At 43.5% G+C, this 15,913-nt stretch overlaps 1 protein-coding gene across 2 annotated transcripts in view; it reads right to left on the bottom strand.

Moving 5' to 3' along the window:
* The window catches only part of EPS15 (epidermal growth factor receptor pathway substrate 15), a 2,462,763-nt gene that overhangs the window by 816,627 nt on the left and 1,630,223 nt on the right, over window positions 1-15,913 (bottom strand). For both annotated transcript variants that reach the window (XM_044086083.1, XM_044086082.1), the window contains exon 15: window positions 177-374. In XM_044086083.1, coding sequence (XP_043942018.1) covers window positions 177-374 — 198 coding nt within the window. The remainder of the gene's footprint in view (window positions 1-176; window positions 375-15,913) is intronic.

Raw genomic sequence — 15,913 nt, 5'->3', positions numbered from 1 at the left:
TTCACACCTGTGGCCTAACAGGAAATAATTTCTGAAAAACTCCTTTGTCACTACTACAGAAAGTAAGCAGACTTTAAGAAACTTTCTAACAGTAAAAGTAGATGTGCAATAATTCTAGAGTTACACACTGGAAATGCATGAGCTGCGATTTGTGAAGCAGCAAAACTCTGACTCACCAAACTTAACTCCTGCTTTGAATCATGTAAGGATTGCTGAAGTGCATCCAGTTGTGCCCTCCCTTTCTGAAGTCGATCTTCTAGTTCTGTCGTCTCCTGTTTCATCAGGATCAGTTCTTCTCTAGCTCGTAACAGCTCTTCTGTGTACTGAGAGATCTTGGAGTCTTGACTTGTTATTTCAGCATTTAATGACAAAATCTGAAGGACAGACAGATACATAAATAATAAACAACTCAAATTCTAGCCATCTATTAAAATTTGCTCTCTCATGGAATGTTGCAGCAGGTTAAACACCGGGAGTACAAGGAAAGCAATTTTTAAATAATGATGTATAAAATGATGTGCGGACAGGATACAACTTACTTGCAATGTTACAATAGAAAATATACATATTTTTGAATATCTAGGAATAAAATAGGATATGGGTTTCAAAAAATCATTACGACCTACTTTATAAGTGCAACAGACTGAGATACGCACCTTAAAGAGATAAGATAATCTGATGGATGTCACTCTGTATAGGTTTTCTCATTTGATATGCCTGTCTTAGCAAAATTCTGAAGATTCTCCACTGCACTCAGTCAGAACCAAATACTTCCTGTTTTTGCACAACATAACACCATCAACTGAACATATTTAGCCTCTACACACTGCAGTTTGGCTCCATGCACACAACAAGCAAACTTAACAGGCAAAACTAAACAAACATACAAAATTGTAGACTTGCCTCACTTACATAAAATCCATCTTCAGGCAATGAACAAAGAGTCCATCCAAATAGAATAGGATGACAAAAAGGCAGTGAGTATTCACCTCATAAATGTTCAAAGACTGCTGTTAGAGGTATCTGCTCACCATATGAGCTGATAAGTGGACAGCTGTTGGGAAGAATGCAAGCAGTAAAAATGAAGCCTTTGGAAAACCCCAACCAGAGGAAGGCCAAAAGGCAAAGCTTATTATAAGATCATGTCATGAGTAGTAAGGTGCTAATGGAAGTCCAGTTCATGGTATCTACGACCAAGTAATGTTGCGCTGTGAAGTATGAACCAATAAACACACGGCTACAGCACAAATTATCATAATGGACACATTCCCGAAACAGCCACTAGAAGCTTCCATAAACTCCTGATGCTATAACCAATGAGCAATTAGTCTTATGGTCAAATAAGGCAATGTAGGTACGAATCATCATGCTAAGCTTAAGCAAAACTAGGAAGGCCTTTAGCTGCAGCAAAGGACAAAAATAACTAGTTTATCTTATAGGTTCATAGGTAGGTAACTAGGCTATCGGCCCTAGGGCCTATATAAACTTAGCCAAAAGGTTCCCTGGCTTTCGCCACCCAAGAATTTATTTTCCTGTGCCGCTGTTGAGCAGAGCCACAGAAGTGATCCCCGGAGTGAATTTCCTATTTCCCATCCAGTCGTCAAGATTTTTCTTAAAGATGGCCAATGAGGAGCTTTATTTGACACAAATGGGTAGTTTGTTCCAGAGCATGGGGAGTCTCTTCTGGGATAGGAATCTATCCCTCCAGCATGTTCTAGTTATTGCAGTGACAAGGTTTAGGTCCCTGGAGCATGTGGCTCAGAGAGATTGGGATTTCTTTAAGTGTAGCATGTCCAACAGATCTGGGTTTGACATGGCTTTATATGTTAGGCAGAGGTCGCCTCTGAGTAGGCGATATGCAACGGAGTAGTGCTGAACTTTTTTGAGATGGTCTGCATATGTTTGAGGCCGGTAATCCTCTTAGTGAGGTATTTCTGTGGCCTTTCTAGTTGTTGTAGGTGTCTTGTGAGGTACATCCCAAACGGGGTGTTGTACTCTATAATGGGCCTGATGAGGGATAAGTAGAGAGGAACAATTACCTCTTTTTTTCTGGTGGAGAACCCCTTTGTGATGAGGTGTGCCACACAGAATGATTTCCTGAATACTGCGGCGATGTGATTATCAAAGGAGAGGCTACTGTCCACCTGTGGGTTGGGATGGTGGCCTAATGGTTAAGGTGTTTGCCTTACAAACACAAGGTACAGGGTTTGAATCTCACAGGAGATAATTGGCTAGGCTTAAAAAAAATGGCTCGCAAGGGCAGTTAACCTAGTATGAACCTATGAACTCTACCCTATGAACTGTGTCCCAAGTTCTCTTATCACACTTTCGGTGTTTAGCAGGCTACCGCCTATGTGGTAGATCATGGGTATAGAGTTTTTCCCAAAGGGGCTGACAATGCACTTTTTGGCATTGAGCTTGAGGCCATGACTTTGACACCAAGCATCAGTCTCAGTGAGGCCCCTTTGTAAAATGTCCACATCATTAGGCAATTCTATTATGGCTCCTAGTTTGCAGTCTCTGCAAACTTCATTAGCCAAAGACACCTGCTGTATTAGCCTGGACTTCTGAGAAGTAAATAACAAATAGGAGAGGACCCAGGACAGAACCCTGTGGTACTTCACTTGTCATTTGGTCTTAAGTCGGATTTAGAGTTGGCTACTTTCACTGTGTGGGTTCTGTCAGTGAACCAGCTGGCCACCCATCCTGTGACATAGGGATTTATGCCTAGTCTAGTGAGTTTATCTATAATTCCAGAGTGGAGGATGGTGTCGAAAGCCTTGGCAAGGTCAAGATAAGCTGTGTGCACCACCTTACACACGTCCACGGCCTCTGGTGACTGCTTCAAAGAAGTCAATCAGGTTTAGAAGACATGATCTACCTTTTACAAACCCAAACTGAGTGGGGTCCAGAGTTTGGAGCTTACCTATATCTTTGTTTATAAGCTCCATGATGATATGTTCCATGGCCTTGCAGACCAGGCTCATCAGGCTAATGGGGAAGTAGTTCCCAGGGTCTGTGGTGGCACCCCCTTTGCGGAGTGGGATAACCATCGCTGTGCGCCATTCAGGAGGCAGAAAGCCTGAAGTGAGGCTATGATTGAACATGGTACTTAGGTGGGGTGTCACTTCATTTTGTAGTTCTGCAGGAATCAGCCTGGGATGTTATCTGGTCCCATGGATGCTGTGTTCTTAGCTTTAGAGAGTGCAGTCTTTACTTGTGTGTCCGTGATTACAGGGGCTTTGCACTCTTCCGGTATAGAGATGGGCCCTTTGGGGGGGGGGGGTAAAGTTTGCTCTGAATCTATAAGCCAGGATGTTGGTGATATCAGTTGGTTCTGTATATCTAGTGCCATTGTGCTGTAGCTCAGAGTAGATCTGAGCAATGCCACTGAGATTCTTGACATAGCTGTAGAATGCTTTGTGGTTGTCTTTAGAATCAGTGGTGATTTTATTTTCGTAACTAGCTTTGGAGGATTTTATGAGGGATCTCAGCTTCTTGCTGAGGCTGACCAAGGAGATCCTGCAATCATGGGATTTTACTCTTTTTTGCAACAGCTTCTTCCTTCTGTTGTAGAGTTTATTTATGGCAGGGGACCACCAGACTGGCTTCCTTTTTTTGGAGGACAGCATCTTGGTTCTGCTGGGAATGGTATGACCCATGCACTCGTGTATGTGCTTATACAGTACATTTGTATAGGTTTCAGCAGTCGTACTGTTATTACCCATCTGTACGGGTTGTGTGAAGTTTGCCACTTCTGTCTTAAGAAGCATGAAGTTGGCTTTGGAGAAGTTTTTTACGGTGGTTTCCTTAATGGGGGGTGGGGGCGGGATATGGATGTCTAGGGTGATTAGCTTGTTTTTGGATCTGACCAGCGAGGAGTTGACCATTGGTGTGGAGCACTGGTTACCCATATTGGTAATGACCAGGTCCAGGATATTGCTGCCCTTGGTGGGCATATGGACAAGCTGATCCAGGGCGTTGGAATTTATGAATTCCAGAGAACATTGCGCAAATGAGTTTGTGCATGAGTGGTTTTCCCAGTTAATATTGGGGTAGTTGAAATCTCCCATTATTAGGGTATTGGGCTGTACCTTAATGTTGTCCAGTATATCAAGAAACGTGGAGTGGGCATCCTGGAGAATGGCGGGGGACCTGTATCAAGCTACAACCTGGATTGCAGTCTTGCCCAGTGTTAGTTGCACTTGGATACTTTTGAATGCATTATGCTGAGCAACTAGCCTGGAGGTGTGGATATCCTTAACGAATATGGACACGCCTCCTCCTTTAATGTTTCAGCCCAAGTTAGGTGGCCAAAAGGTGTGGTATGAATTATAGCCTGGTAATGCAGGGGTGCTCTCTGGAGCCTTGAACCAGGTCTCTGTCACTGCACAGATGTCGATGTTCTCCATCTTAAGGAGTGCCTCGAGTGAGTGCATTTTGAGGTTTAGGCTTCTAGCATTGAGTAGCATTACCCTCAGATTTTGCTTGCTTGTACCTGCATATGGTGGTGAGTTTGTCATTTGAACCTTGCCTAAAAAAGGCACTATAGGGATGGCAAAAGCCTTAGCCAGTATCTGGAATCCCAGAGGCGACAGGTACAGATTGAAGTCAATCATTTTGTCCTTGTACTGTGGTATCATTCTGGGTGATGGCAGGATGCTACTCAGGGCTACGGTCATACCTGCCTGGGCTACATGATCCGAGAGCTCCTCCATGTCCCTTTTCATGTAGTCCACGGAGGTACGACTCAGGTCATTCACACCAACATGGACAATGACAGAGTCATATTTGTACTTATTGTGGAGTGACCTGAGTGCATGCATTATGTGGCTGATCCTGGCACCTGAAAGGCAGCTGACAGTAATTTTCTCCTTGTTTAGCCTAGTGAGTGGGACATCAGTGTGCCTGATTATAGAGTTGCCTATGACTGGTGTGTTGGGTACGTTGTTTTGCCTTATGGGCTGAGGTTAAGTGGCACACTGACTTTGTGGTCTGTGTGTCACTTGGGGGTGTTTGCTTACGTTTCAGCTTTGGAGGTCTCTGTGGTTTGGGCATATTTTTATTGAGCGCATCCGCGACTGTAGGTGTGTGCTTTGTGTTACTATGTGTGGGTTTAGGTGGTGTAGGTTTTGATAGGCTATGTGTTGAGTGTGGTGTGGTGCAGGTGTTTAACTTCTCCTCTTGAATGACTAGTCCAGTCTTGGGAAAGAGGTTGGCTTCCAGTTTGGCTATATAAGTGCATCTCTCACAGGTTGTAGTGTTGGGTGGTAGGAGGAGAGGGTTGTCAGTGTACATGAGGCCATTGCTACATTTCCCCACTGGTTCATCAGGTGGACAGGGGAAAACACCAGGAGCTGACCCCTTAGAAATGCCTGGATATGTGCTTATATTTTAAGTACTAAAAACTGTTTTCCTCCTGATAAGTGGGGAAAGTTGAGTGTTGCAGTACTATGTAGATTATTTAGTGCTTGCAACTAGTTTTGAACAAGTGCTGAGCACAAAGAAGACAGTTTTGAGTGCTAAAACTAGAAAACTGGCTAGTTCTAAGGGAAAATTTGAAGAGCAGACTTTCTGGCACTGGGAATAGTTTAACCCTAGTTAAACAGCTCTGCGCGATGCACAAAACCATGGAAACAAGGGTTTTTAAACAAAGATGAAAGGGATAGAAATAACCCAAATGGCCAATAAAACTACAGATTCTGAGCTGAAACCACTCCTCCAGTGACAGGCTGCTCAAAGCTCACTACTCTCACTGATGAACAGAGAAGCTTCCTTTTATCTTAGTAAGGTCTGGGCAACACAAACTACAAAACAGGTCAGAATTCAGCAAAATCTGAAAACCGGACACTACTGGTTATGGAAAGGCAGGAAACAAGTAGAGATTGAAGATTTTTTTGTATTTTTTTTTTTTGTTTGTTTTTTCAAGAATTAAAGCAGATTTGTACTAGTGACAATTTCATCTGATAAAACCTGAGCTGATGTTGCACATTAACTTTATAGAAGTCTCTTAACCTAGGAGTCTCTGCTCCTAGAAGAGAAATAAGCTGGTGAATAGACTTGTTCAAGTACAGTTCTAAACAACCTTCTGGAAAGAAACTTGGCTTAATAATAAATAAAAAAAAATCCTTGTAAAAGACTAACTGGGATTCCCACAAATAAGGGACACTAACCCTAACATACTGACAGAAATAATGCCCACCAAGATTACAATCTATCTAAAGACAGAAATTCAAAGCTCATAAACTAGGTGGTTTAGACAAAGAATATAACAAGAGTATAACAAGAGGTTCAAGTCCTAGTGAGGAAAGAGCTCTCAAACACTGGAGGGATGAAAACAAACTGCACCTCAAGGCAGAGATATGCCAATGTCCTGGCATCTGCAAGATTGTGAAGAATAAAAATGGCAGAAACGTACTCTGACTGTGGAATAAAGAAGACTCAAGTAAATGGGGATACAGTAAGATACACTGTAAATGAGCTGGTACAAGGTAACTTCCTTCTGAGATTAAGTATTTCTTCCACCTGGCAGTGTACATTTAATGAGAACAAGTTTTTCATGCAACTTCAGTTACTTCAGTCCACAACCAATGGCACTTCACTCTCATTCACAGGTAGGTCATAAGGTAATGCTCATCACAAGGTCCAAGAGATGCAAAACCATCTGGTAGGGTGTGCAAAATCAATATGCCATGACCATATTTTAACTTTATAGACCCTCTCTGAAGGATGGAAAGGCAAACAATGTAGTGTGGCCAACTCTACCCACAAAGAAAATATCCTCTTCTGGAACAACAGATGACTTGTACCAGATTATGGACATCCTGAGGGCATAAATGATAGAAAGTCCAAAACAAGGGTCACTACCAGGGAGTCATTTTATAAGGCAACCACGAGCAAATCATTCAGGTACAGAAACACAGTGAGATCCTTCACCAACTAGGTGCTTTGCTTTTGGTTTCCATTTTTTAGTAAATAGTTTTTTGGCAGCCAATAGTATTAAACATAGTTAGGCCTTACTATGTTGCAGCAATCCAGATCCAAGGAAATGAGAATGGTTGCAAGGATGTCTGGAACAGAATTTCTTTAGCTGGCTGTTTTGAATGGAAGCAACAGATCTACTTGAAGCATTACCCACATCTGGGCTAGACCCTGGAACACCACTGCTTTGAGCTGCCAATGGCATGTACATTAGGTGAATATGAAAAATGTTAATACATTTTATTTTCTGTTAACAGGTATGTGCATGTCCAGGATCTGCTTTGTCTGTTTGCCACAAAATTCTCCACTGAGAAGATGCATGATATCTAATGAGTCAGAGAATACTGAGAAGCCAGCACCCAGGCCATAATTGCCAACCAGCACAAAAGACAAGACTTTGTATCCCCTTGATTGTTGAGATACCACATCACTGCCGTATTTGCTCATAACCACCTAGAGAGGACTTTTAGTCCACAGTTGATGAAAAACCTTCAAGGTGTGAATTGCTGTCAGCATTTCTTTGATACTGATGTGCTTGTGTGTGTACATGGGCCCCCAGATGGCTTGCACTTGCTTCCGCATTTACACAGATCCCCACCCAAAATTGTACTGGACAGACTGTACAAGCATCGGAGGGGAAAAAGGAAGTTCTAGACTGGTACTCAACTGTTCTCTCCACCACTGTAACTTTCATTTGATGAAAGGAGGCACCAGTAACTCGATTCCAGGGAATGAAGCTGATGGCTCAACAATTTCGAGCATACCATTTAATTTTTTCCATGTGAAGATGAAACAGTGGTATAGTAAGAATAATGGACGCCATTAGTCCAAAAATTATCCTGTGAGACAATTCCAGAATCTAGGGTAGCCACCTTTCGTTACGGATAAAACCGGAATAAGGCCACACCCCTCACACCAACAGTATCCACGCCCATCCCACACTTTCTCTCGCACACACCCCATCCATTTTGTGACACCACTATGACATTATTGTGCGGGGAACACCCTCTTTTTCTGTCCCAAATGCCTACTTTCGGCTGATTTACTATGCTTTTCTGTAAAAAAGCATAGTAAATCGGCCTATTTACAAACTCTGATAGTCTATTTCCTTTTTTGAAACAGAATAACGGAGTTTGTACAGTGTTTTCTGGACTACCAGAGAATCAATTTGATTTCCGGATAGTCCGGAAAAGAAAAGGAGGGGTGTCAACCCTACCAGAACAGTACAGTTGTGTACACTTACCATAAATGTAGATGTTCGAGTGTATTCACTGTTGCAGTCATCACATTTGGTTTATCTGCTTGCAGTAGCCCTCAGTCGGCCTGATTATCAAGGTCTTGGGTCCTGCGTCAGTTGCTGTCTCATCTTCCGTGACATCAGGTAGTCAGGGGTATAAAGCATGAAGCCAATGCCATTACATCAGTTTTTCTTGCCCCAGATGTCAGGTGCCCCCCTGAATGGGATGCAATTAATATGTATGTGTGTGTGTGTGTGTATATATATATATATATATATATATATATATACACACATACATACATACATACAGACAGACACACAAGGTTATACCTCCAAGGAGAATAGAGGTATAGCCAAAAGAAGTCAGGGGGCTGGAGGGAGGGTAACTAGGACTAATACAGTGAATACACTCAAACAACTACATTTATGATAAGTGTACACAACTGTACTATGTTCTTCATGTTTCACTGCTGCAGTCATCACAGTTGGGTAGATTCCCAAAGCTAAGGATGGGAGGAGGAATTTAGATAGCATTAGGACCATCTATAAGGCCCTGCAAGACTGCAGTGGCAAAGCCAGCTCTGGATTTAGAGAAAATTGGCAAATGGTAATACTTGGTGAAAGTATGTACAGAACTCCAGGTAGCAGCTTCTAGAATGTCTCTGGTAGGGGACACCTCTGAGAAAGGCTGTAGAGGTAGATGCAGCCCTGGCTGAATGGGGTCCAATCCCCTGTGGGATAGGTTTTCCATGGTGCTTACAGCAGAAATGAATGCAATGGCCTATCCATTTAGAAATGGTTTGCTTTGAAATAGCCTTCCCTTCTGCCCCTGCAGCAAATGTCATCAGCAGTTGTTCAGATTTCCTTTGAGGTTTAGTCCTGTCCAAGTAAAATCTAAATTGTCGGTGCACATCTAAGGAGTGCAGTATCCATTCCCCTTTGTTCTGTGGATTATAAAAGAAGGTTGGCAAATGAATGGACTGATTAAGAGCCACACTGGATACTACCTTGGGCATGAAAGAGGGACTGATCCTGAGGGACACCCTGTCCGCATGAAAGATGATGAAAGGCTCCACTGCCATAAGGGCCTGTAATTCAGATACCCTTTCTTGCTGAAGTGATTGCTAAAAGGAAAGCTGTTTTCCAAGAAAGGAATTTTAACTCTGTAGTTGCAGCTGGCTCAAAAGGAGGCAGAGTGAGTTTTTCCAATACAAAATTAATGTCCCAGGCTGGAATTGGGGCTCTCCTGGTTGGTCTTAAGTTTTTGGCCCCTCTGAGGAACTGTTTGAGCAGTGGGTGAGAAAAGAGGGGTGGTTCTGTGTTGTAATGAGCTGAAATGGCTGAGGCGTGAATTTTGATGGAGGAAAAGGATGGCCCTTGTGAAGCATCTCAGTTAAGTATTGAAGAATCTGAGGTAAATTGGGGGCTGCTGTGGCCATCCCTTGAGTTTGGTTCAAGGCACAGAATCTTTTCCATTTTTCAGAATAAGATTTTCTAGTACTAGGCCTCCTTGCCTCCAAACACTTGTTTATTGAGGGATGGTAATGGAGAGATTAGGTAATTAGCCAAGCTGCCAGGTTCAGGGTTTGAAGCTGGGGTGCAGAATCTGGCTCTCCTGCTGAGACAGCAGGGTGGGGGGGGTCAGTGGTAGATGCCATGGGGCCAGCTGTGAAACACTGCTCAAGAGGGGGTACCAGTGTTGGTGTGACCAGTCTGGTGCAATCAGTATCATCCTTGGTTTGCCCTGTTTGATCTTTAGTAGTACTTTAGAGAGGAGAGGCAGAGGAGGAAAGGCAAAAACTGATAGGTTTTTCCAGCTGAAGGAGAGAGCATCTACTTTCCAAGCTTGTTTGTGGGGAGTCCTTGTACAGAATTTGTCCAATTGGTAGTTCTGGGGGGAGGCAAACAGGTCTACATCTGGGAGCCCCGATTTGTTGATGAACATGTTGAAAATCTCTGGTTCCAGTTTCCACTCATGTGGGTCCATGAGATTTCTGCTTAGTTCATCTGCCAGTGTATTTAGTTTTCCTGGCAGGAATTGAGCCTGTAGATGCACTTGGTAGCTCAAGGCTGTGTTCCACAGAGCCATGGCTAGTCTGCAGAGGGGGTAAGAATGGGTACCCCCCCTGCTTGTTTATGTAGCACATAACAGTGGTGTTGTCCATCTTTACCATTAATTGTCGTGGAAGAATGTGGTCCTTGAAGGCTGTCAGAGCATTCTGAACAGCTAACATTTCTTTTTTATTGATATGCAGGTGCATTTGACTTGGGTTCCATTTGCCCTGAATGCACTTCCCTGACAGGTGAGCCCCCCATGCATAGTCTGATGCGTCTGTTGTTAGGGTATGGGCAGCAGGGGGTAGAGTGAATGGTAGTCCCTTGTTCGGTGGCAGGCCTCTGCCCACCAAAGGAATTATAACCGTAGGCAAGGTATGATGGGAATCATTGCTTCTAGATCCTGTGAATGTTGACACCATAGGCTTTTTAGATACCATTGTAGTTTCCTCATATGCAGTCTTGCATATGGAACTAGTAGAATGCATGAGGCCATCAACCCCAAGGCTTGTAGTATTTGCCATGCAGACAGCAGGGTTTTTGTGGCCGCTAGTTTGAAGTAAGTTGTCAAATGAATTTGTTTCTCTGGTGTGAGGAAAGCCAATCTGGGAAGTTGTGTTCAAGCTTGCTTCCAGAAATATAATTTGTTGACAGGGTACCAGATGTGATTTATTTTCGTTTATGGTGTACCCCAGACAAGTTAGGCTTTCTGCCTGAATTAGACAATCGTCCAGATATGGGTATATTTGAATATTTCTTTGCCTGCAAAATGCAATGACTGGAGCTAGGCACTTTGTGAATACCCTGGGAGCAGTAGATAAGCCAAAGGGCAGTGTAGAGAACTGATATGCATGCAGCCTGCTTTGAAGCATAGGTATTTTCTGCAAAATTCCCTGACTGGGATGTGAAGATAGACTTCCTTTAAATCCAGTGTTGCCAACCAGGCATTTCTGCCTATCATGGGAAGCAACTGGTGAAGAGTTAGCATCTTGAATTTTGGAATCACCAAAAAGGTGTTTAGGATAGACAGGTCCAGGATAGGACGCCATGAGCTGTCTTTTCTGGGTACCAGGAAAAGTCTTGAGTAGAAACCTTGTCCCTTTTCCTCTTCTGGTACAGTCTGAATAGCCTTTAATCTTAAGAGAGAGAGTACTTGCTTATGAGCCTCTGCTCACTGATTAGGGGGTAGATCTGGCCAACTGTTTGGGGTTCGTAACGTGTGGAAGTGAAATCTGTATCCTTGGGAAACAATTTTTAAACCCCATTTGTCCTGGGTAATGAGTTCCCAGTTTTTTGCTTGCAGAGCAATCTTTCTCCTTAAAGGAGCAGTCAGTTGAGAAGTGCTTGGAAGTTTTAAAGTCAAGTCATTGAGACAGCTTACCATGGGGGGGGGGGGGGGGAGTCTTACTACTCCCTGATTTGGAAGTAGGAGTCCCCCACTGCTCAGACCTGTATGTACCCTGGGACTGAAGCCTGGGTGTTCTGCTGGTTCTGCGTTTGAACTGAGAAGGCCTGGAAGAGGCAGAAAAGGACCAATTTTTTGAGGGCCAATGCCTACTAAATCTAGGAGGCTGCATTTGTAAGAAATCTTTAACAGTTTACATTGATTTAGCTTTTTCCTCCATCTTTTTAAGAACAACTTCTGCTTTGTCGCCAAACAGGCAGTCCTGACTTAAGGGAGCATCCAGCAATTTAGTTTAACATGATCTGGCAAAGATTGCTCCTTAAGCCAAGCATGCCTTCTAAGTACAGACGTGGTGTCAGCAGCCCTGTAAGATGAAGCAAAACCACATTGCAAAGTATGTTTTCCAACCTGTTCAGCAGAATGCATTAAATCCTGTAAATCCTTATTTTCAGCACAATCAGGAATCAACATCATTTTCTGTTTAAGCAATCCAATAATACGCTGCTAACACTAACATATGAAACTGGCAATTTAAGGCCCTGATGGCCAAGGTAGGTGTATACCTTCTAACCCCATCTATCCAGGGCCCTGGAATCTCTATCAGAGGGGGGTAGGATTTTGGCAGTAGTAGCCTTAATGACCTTGGGTCCCTGTGAAATGGTCTCAGGATCTGCAGTAGGATTTTTAAAAAGGAACTTGTGAGAATCAGGAACCCTGTAATATCTATCAGGTTTTCTGGGAGCAGGAGGTAGAGAGTCATGGGCCAAGCTAGACTAAGAAAAGGCATCATCAACAATGTCCAGCACAGCAGGGATAGCTAAAGGCTTGTGTTGGGGCAGGAGTAAGAAATCTCTAAGCCTCTTTTTAGAATCACAGTAATCCTGGCTTTCCCAGTGAAAATGCTCCCTAAGAGTATGCAAGGTTTCACCAAAAGAAAAATCCTCTGGGGGAGAAGCAGAGGGAAAACAATCCTCTGCATCAGAATCCTAATAGGTAGATAAGGGTTAATCCTGGTCATCAGAGGAGACAGAAATTTCAGAATCTTGGTCAGAAGTATCATAAGCAAATTCAGTCCTGGGTCTCTTAGAGGGGGAAGGTTGGCTTCCCCTGATTAAAGTAATAAGGTCTTCAGCCATTTTTATCATTTGTTTTTTAGGCATAGAGGCCTAACCATGCGGTCTGGGCGTCGGTTTCCTAGACATGGTTCGAGTTTTAGGCCTAGAAAAAGAAGATGGCATCAGTATAATATGCAAGTCAGTAGGCCTGAATACACCCTCAGAAGCCGGTGCCGGCACAGCGGCTCCAGACCCATCCAAGGTAGAGACATCCGCAGGTTCCATAGCTGAAGCATCTTGCAGCATACCGGACTCCAAATGGATCTCAGTAGAGGCCTGCAAATCTGATGTAGCCGGTATCAGGGGCTGCGAAAGCGCCTCACTGAGTACCGGAGAACTGGCGACTAGCTTAGGAGAAGCATCGACAGCTTTGGACCTAGGCGGCCTGTCTCTGTCTTTATCTTTGCGTTTTTTCAGAATGTCGGTAGTCAGATGGCTTACCGAAGACATATCTGGATAATTGAACAGAGTACCAAAATATTTAGAATCGAAAATGTACCAATGATGAATAGTTCATGGTTTAAATAAGGCACAAATTCGACAGAGAGGTACATCGTGGTCAGGGCATAGGCAAGGAATACAGTACGAATGAAAATCTTTATGAGGTATTTGCTTTCCATAAGAAATATGATTACTGACTTTTACTGACATCGGTTTAGAGCAAGAAAAAGTTTCCCCAACAGGGTACTTAGCTTTAGTTAAGACTTCGGTTCTGAAACTCGAAAACGAAAATTTCAGGAGTCGGCCGACCGGCACTTGCAAACTGCTTCTGCTTCAGGTACCACATGGCAAGAAAGACTGATGTAATGGCGTAAGCTGCATGCTTTATACCCCTGACTACCTGACGTCACAGAAGATAAGACAGCAACCGACACAGGACCCAAGACTTTGATAATCAGGCCAACTGACGGCTACTGCAAGCAGATAACCCAAATGTGATGACTGCAACAGTGAAACACAATCTTCATCACTGGTAAGGCAGGATCTCGTCTTCAGGCAGAAAGGCCATTTTTTTCAAAGGCGTCGATTAGATACCCTAGAAAGTTGAGTCTTTACAAGTGGGGAGGGGGTGAAACACAACTTCAATTTGTTCATCTTGAACCCTAGAAAGGGGGAGGGGGAATATTTGAAATCTTCTTTAATGGTTCCAAACACATGGAAGCAGACTCTGTAGAAATCAGCAAGTCATCCAAGTAAGAAAACATGTGGATGCCTATAGTCCAACAATGGTCCACTACCTGTTCAAGGCATTTTGCAAACACTCAAGGAGCAGTAGATAACCCCAAGGAGTAATACAGAAATCTGAAAGTGATACCCAGAGACAACAACTCTGAAATATCTCCAGAAGCGAATACAAAGGGGATAGATAGGCATCCTTTAAGTCCAGGGTCACAGTGAAGCAGTGATCTGCCAGAAGGGGAAGTACTGTCAGCAGAGTGAGCATCTTGAAGGTGTGAACCTGGATGATGTTCAGATTGGAAGGGTCCAACACTCAACTCCATGAAAGTTCTTTTTTGGGAGCCAGGAAAACTTGAGAATAAAATCCCCTCATTCTCTCTGTAGGATGACCTATGATGGAGAATAGTAGTTAATAAAGACTGCTCTGGCAAGTGAGGGGAACCCTCTAAATGGAAGAAGGTGATACTTCCACTGCTACTGGTAACCCATGCTCACTATGTTGACAACTCACTTCTGGGAAACCACTGATGGCCAGACTGCTTTGTTAAGAGGCAATTTTAGAGACATAGCGCCTGGTGGGGGCTTGGAAAAAAATGTGTGCCTCATTTTGGCACAGTCATAAGATGGGGGGGGGTTATTCTTTTTGGGAAAGGGATCCCTCTTGTGAGGCTTGCAGAGCTCTCTTTGTGCCATTTCCTTTTATTTCTTTGGATCTTGTTTGGCTGGGGCCTCTGTATAAGAGGCCACCAAAAACTTTTATGCTTAAAGGAGGAGAAAGTGCAGTTGTGCAAGAACTTACCATAATAGTAGATGTCCTACTGATCAGTATTGCAGTACTAACAGATGGGCTGTACCTCACTGACATCCAGCCAGGGTACCAAAGCTTTACCTTCCTAGGACGCATCCTGATGATGACCTCAACTTGTCCGTGTAGGGGTATATAAATCACATGTGCATACAAGATCCTCAGACTATCTCCAAGCCAGAAGCAGCATAAAGAAAACAAGAGGAAGGGCACTGGTCAGCTAGGAGGGCCTAGCTGGAAAAGGATAAGCAAGTTCCATCTCAGGAAAGCTGTAATATTCTGGGGTAATGAGTTTGTGTCCAAGTGCAACTCATTGTGTTTGTACCAATAGGGAGAGAAAAATAAGAGAAGGGGTATAAGGTGAGAGGGAAGGAATACTGCAAAAGTGATTAGTAGGACATCGACTTTTGAGGTAATTTCTTACAGACCTGTATTATGTCATGATTGAGTCACTGTTGCAGTATACTTAACAGATGGGTGATTCCCACAGCAGTAGAGAAAGAGGGTGGTTGGTTAAAAGGAACCAATAAGGTGTCAGGCTTAAAGAGAAGATGAAGAGTCCAGGGGGCCAGACAGAATCTTCAGGCAAACACTGCCCCTGACCTGGAGAAGGAGTCTAGCTCATAATGTTTTGTGAAAGTGTGGACAGATGACCAAGTAGCTGCTTCTAGAATGGACCTGGTATCCACATCCTTCGAGACCACCCCAGATGTGGCCATTGCTTGAGTGGAATGTGCTTTTGGCCATGCGGGTGAAGTCTTTCCATGGTGAAAGTAGCAGAAGGAAATATGCTTTGAGATCCAGAAAGCAATAATTTATTTGGAAACTGGTTGTCTTAACCTGGAATCCATAAAGGAGATGAACAGCTGACCTGTTTTTCTGATATTTAGTTTTGCCCAGGTAACACCTCAATTGTCTGTGAATGTCTAAGGAGTGTAAGATTTCTTCCTCCTATTTTGGGGATTGTGGAAGAAGGTAGGCAGATTAATTGCCTGGTCAAGAGTCAGCTCACTAACCACTTTTGGCATGAAAGAAAGACTGCCCCTGAGGTTTACTCAATCTTTGTGGAAGATGAGAAAGGATAGAACAGCCATAACGGCATGGAGTTGTGAGACCGTGTGGGCTGAAGTCAA

Source organism: Protopterus annectens, chromosome 10.part0 (assembly GCF_019279795.1).
Source record: "Protopterus annectens isolate FY-2018-M chromosome 10.part0, PAN1.0, whole genome shotgun sequence".
Lineage (NCBI taxonomy): Eukaryota > Metazoa > Chordata > Ceratodontiformes > Protopteridae > Protopterus > Protopterus annectens.
The sequence above is the reverse complement of the archived record's forward strand: the minus strand, read 5'-3'. Positions and strand labels throughout refer to the sequence as shown.